This window comes from Trichechus manatus, unplaced genomic scaffold (assembly GCF_000243295.1).
Source record: "Trichechus manatus latirostris isolate Lorelei unplaced genomic scaffold, TriManLat1.0 scaffold00077, whole genome shotgun sequence".
Lineage (NCBI taxonomy): Eukaryota > Metazoa > Chordata > Mammalia > Sirenia > Trichechidae > Trichechus > Trichechus manatus.
Window position 1 is genome coordinate 1,501,231 of NW_004444013.1, and position 4,237 is coordinate 1,505,467.

General features: G+C 61.9%; 1 protein-coding gene across 5 annotated transcripts; it reads right to left on the reverse strand.

Moving 5' to 3' along the window:
• Positions 1–986: 986 nt before the first annotated feature.
• On the reverse strand, positions 987–3,481 carry ABHD11 (abhydrolase domain containing 11). Of its 5 annotated transcripts, none has more exons than XM_023735251.1 (6): positions 3,297–3,481; positions 2,991–3,126; positions 2,142–2,315; positions 1,794–1,964; positions 1,509–1,690; positions 987–1,228 (listed from the first exon to the last, which is right to left on the reverse strand). In XM_023735251.1, the coding sequence occupies exons 1-6, from the start codon at positions 3,419–3,421 to the stop codon at positions 1,213–1,215; spliced, it is 804 nt and encodes a 267-aa protein (XP_023591019.1). In that variant the 5' UTR covers positions 3,422–3,481; the 3' UTR covers positions 987–1,212. The 5 variants fall into 5 exon arrangements, with proteins under 5 accessions (XP_023591019.1, XP_004380814.1, XP_023591022.1 ...); XM_004380757.2 differs by having other exon boundaries at positions 987–1,274; XM_023735254.1 differs by lacking the exon at positions 1,509–1,690 and having other exon boundaries at positions 987–1,274; positions 1,851–1,964.
• Between the last annotated feature and the right edge of the window lie 756 nt (positions 3,482–4,237).

A 4,237-nucleotide genomic window follows, 5' to 3' on the forward strand; every position in this document is an offset into this window, starting at 1 on the left:
CCCAGTCACCAGGCCACCTCTTTCTCTGGGGCCTTTGAAGGGTAAGTGTCCTTCTGAACCCACCTTGTCTTCTCTCCTGGGGGTGGGTGACAAGTCCTTTCCTCATCAAGCGTCCAAACACCCTGCCCACTCTACTTGCCCTTAGGCCAGGCAGGATTCACACCTATCACCCCCTCAGCATGACCCCAAGTCCCTACTTTCCAGAGGTCCATGAGACTGGTGGAGTGGGGGGCAGGCACAGGACACCTCAGACCCCTCCCCTCCCAGTGTCTGGGCCAAGTCAGGGTGGAAGGGCCCCGAGTGGGGCGCTTCATTCAGGTAAGCTACTGATCACTACCTCCTCCTCTGTCAACCTGAACAGAGCCCAGAATCCTAAGTGGCTGGAGCACTGGGGGGTACCCAGACAGAGCCCTCACTGGACCAAGTCCTCCAGGAGCGGGATGAAGCCATTGCCAAGTGAGGAACAGCCGCTGCAGGGGCTGGGGGGCAGGGGTGTTTCACCCTGAGGGCTCTGTCCTGCTAGAGGAAGGAGGGGGCAGTTGGGCGTTCCTGGAAAAAAAGCCACCCAATCTGCAGAGCCCTGAGGCTCAGGCTGCCCTCCCTACCACCCACAGGAAGCAGGCTGTGGAGGCTGAGCTGGACATATGCCGAGCCCAGTTGCGAGCTGTGGAGGCGCAGCTGCTGGAGGTCCTGGAGGAGAAACTGAGACTGAGGCAGGAGGTGGAAGCCTGGGAGGTAGAGCGGGAGTGCCAGCCTCGCCTGGGAGGTGAGGGCAAAGGGTCCAGGTCAGCCCCTGAACCTGGTCTCCTGCCCACAGGAGGACATGCGGCAGCTGGTGAGGCAGCGGGTCCAGAGTCAGCTGCAGAGAGAGTCCAGGGGCTCTCTGGGAGCCCACGTGGACCCTGGAGCTGCCCGGGCCCCCTGGGCTCAATCCCCATTGGGTTGGTGGGGGCGTTGGTGACAAAAGAACTCAGCCCAGGCCTTGGGAGCGGTGTTTTTATTAAAGCTTGAGGCCTGATCACCTCTGCACCCTTGTGCCCTTTCAGTGCCTGCCTGAGTCCCTCTGTGCACAAACGTGGAGAGGCTGCAGGGCCTTGAAGCCTGGGGGTTTGTGCTCCCTCTTGCCAGGAATGCAGGGCTCTCAGGCCAGGAAGCCTTGGATGGCAGCCATGAAGTCTTGTGGGCGGTCAGCGTGGATCCAGTGGCCAGCATTCAGCACAGTCTGCATCTGGGCCCGAGGGAATAGCCTCCTAATCTCAGGGTAGTGGCTGGGGCTGTCACCGCAGAGAAGGCCACCAAGGAGGGATGGAAGTAGAAAGACAGAGAGAAGTGGAGGCAGAGCCGGGAAAGGGGTGGCGAGGAGAGATGGGCAGCCTCATGAGTCAGCATGCGCAGGGGTGTTTCCAGGCCCTCAGAGGGCCCCTGTCTATGCCCAAGCCCTCCCGCAGGCAGGATACCAGGCTGGGGACTGGGTAAGGCATGTCCCTCCCCCCACTAGCCTGGCTTACTGCACAAATTGGGAGTTGCCACCAAGGAGGAAGAGGGTTGGCCCAAGGTAGGATTCCTGTCGAGGTGGGAAGGCCAAGAGCTCCTGCAAATGCTGGGCCACGGCATCCAAGTTCACCCTCCATACAAAGCGCCCATCCACCTCCACTAGGTTAGTGAGCAGGAACTGCCGCGTGACTACGTCCTGTGGGGTTCGGTAGTTGGGATGTCCCTGTGAGGCCTGGGGTCACCACTCTTTCCTTGACAGGTCCCAGCCCTGCACACCATCTGGGGGCATGGGGCATCACCTGGACTACAGGGCTGAGCTGCTCATCGGCCAGTTTGCGGGCATGGGAGCGGGGTACCTCATCTGGGATTTCTACAGCCCTCATGGCAGCCACGTAGGAGGGCAAGTTCGAGAGGAATGTGGTCTCCGCTGGGCTGCTGTCCACAGCAATCAGGCGTTCCACCAGGTCTGGCTGTGGGAGAGAACTAGACTGGGGACCAGCCTCAGGGTGAGCACAGTGGGCCTCACACAGTTCCTGGAGCCTGAACTTCTCCACTTTGGCCATCCAAGGCTCATTTGAGTCCCAGATTGCCTCCTGGGCACTCAGGGTCTATATGGGTGGGAGGAGACCCCAGATGGGGTGACTCACCCTCTGTAGTGCCAGCAGCATGGCTGTCTTGCCTCCCATGCTGTGGCCAACGAGGATGCAGGGCACCAGGCCCAGCTGGGGCAGGAGGTCCTGCAGGTCCCGGCTCATGGCCTCGTAGCTCATGTCTGGGCTGTGGGGGCTGTCACCATGGTTCCGAGCATCCACTGTCAGCACCTGGGGAACAGGGTGAGAGGGAGGCACAGCTGGCATCCACCTTCGGGGCCTAGACATCAAAGGCCTGGCAGGAATTGCAGGTCACAGGGTGTGGAGCCTGGGGGCAGATCCTGACCAGGGGGAAGGGATGGTGATAGAGGGCCCAGTTCCCAGACACAGGAGGTCCAGGTGAGGAACTTGGGGCTACTCTGCCAGAGAAGAGAAGACCCAATGGGTGTGACCGCACTTCTTAAGGTCTGGCCTGGCTGGGTGACAACCCCAAAGAAGGCTGGAAAGAGGCTCCAAAAATTTCCAACATTCGGGGCATAGAGGCCGGGCTGCCGTAAGAGGTCAGGGTCTCCCTGTCATGCCTGGTGAACAGCCAGGGTCTGCCCCCTTTGTGGAGAGAGTATGGCACTTAGGCATAGGGCGGCAGAGCCTAGCTCAGTGCGGCGCACGCAGATCTATAACATGTCTGTTGAATGAAGGTCTGGATGGATGGAAGGTTGTGAGAATGAATGTGGGTTTAACCTCCATCGTTGGAAGGACAACTCCTTTCATTTCTACTGCTGGGTTACGTTCAGCTCCAAGAACCGCGTGCCACTCTTCAGCCGGCCCCCGGCAGAGAGAGCTGAGAGGCTGGCTCCGCCCCCAGGCTCCACCCCCACTGGGGCTCCGCCCCGCCCGGAAGCTCACCTTCCGGCCTGTCCGCCGGGCCAGGGCCTTGGCGACAGAGTTGAAGTTGTTTTTGCAGCCGCATACCCCGTGTAGAAAGACGAGGGCGGGACGGCCCGCCTCCCCGTCCAGAAGCGTGAAGGAAAGCGGAAGCGGCCTGCCGGGAGAGGCGGGGATGGAGGGAGGTTCTGAGTCAAATAAGGGAGCAGTATGCGGAGCGGCCTGGGATGAAGCGGGATCCACGGGAGGGAACAGGGCCGTCGAGGCAGATGGGAGGGGGATGAGCCGGACCAGAGGACGGCCTCCCACCGGGCGCCCTAGACTGACCTCAGTTCGACCCCGCCTCCGCCGCCGCTGCTGCTGCTGTTTGCGACGGGGACCCTTGGGAAGCTGGGACGGGAGGCGCCGCGTCCCCCATGAGGCAGCCTCCAGGCTCGGGCCCAGCGGAGCATGCCCGGCTGTTGCTACGCGGCGCGCACCTTGTGCCAGGCGTCTTACCTACGCCCCGCCTCCCCTTTGGCTCAGAGTCGCGCCCAGTTCCGGCTGGCGCTCCGCCCCCCGTGTAATTCCTGCCGTTGGTCACGTTTTGTACGTAATTCCGGAGAGCCGTCTGCCTGCCCCAGCTCCGCCCCGTGCAGCATTAGGTAATCTTCGCAGGGACCCGCCTGCCGCCGGGAGTGCTGCACCTGGCCACGCCCCGGGCGGAGTCCTCTCAAGGTCCTGGCCCCGTTCCTCCCCGCGCAGAGGCCTGGCGGGAGTCGGCCCCTGTTCGTGGGAAGTCGGTTACCTCACCTATGATTCTTCAGCTCTGGGCGCGAGCTCTGGTGGCCGCGGGGCAGGTCCTAGGCAAGCCTTGGAGGCCCTGTCTTGGTCCGTGTTCGGCGCCGCACCTGTCTTGCCCCTTTGTCCTCACGCGCCGCCTCGGGAGGCTGCCATACTTTCTGTGCCGCAGGCCCGGGCTCTCGTCATCCAGGCGCCGGCTCGGAGACGCCTTGCTCCGCAGCAGAGGGCCCAGGCTCTTCTTTCCCATCCTGAAGCTGTTGACTGTAGAAAGAGCTAGGAGAAACTCTAGATATCGTTTCCAAATTCCCCTCTGCAGATGAGGAAGCTAAGGTGCAGAGAGGGCCAGTGACTTGCCCAAGAGGCAGAACTAGAGCCACAACTCTGATCCGGGCTGGTCTGCTGTTCTGATGCACGTCAAGGTGGGAAGCCAGGGTGAAACCCTGGCCAGGTGTTTGTAGGGTGGAAGCATTTACTGGACTGAACTG

What these genes read in the sequence shown, in the direction of transcription:
- ABHD11 (XM_004380757.2), bottom strand. Translation starts at nt 3,421, where the DNA reads ATGCTCCGCTGGGCCCGAGCCTGGAGGCTGCCTCATGGGGGACGCGGC. An exon ending in CCCGGCGGACAGGCCGGAAG is followed by an intron (nt 2,316 to 2,990) that starts GTGAGCTTCCGG and finishes CCTGTTCCCCAG; the next exon opens with GTGCTGACAGTGGATGCTCG. An exon ending in TGCTGCTGGCACTACAGAGG is followed by an intron (nt 1,965 to 2,141) that starts GTGAGTCACCCC and finishes TCTCTCCCACAG; the next exon opens with CCAGACCTGGTGGAACGCCT.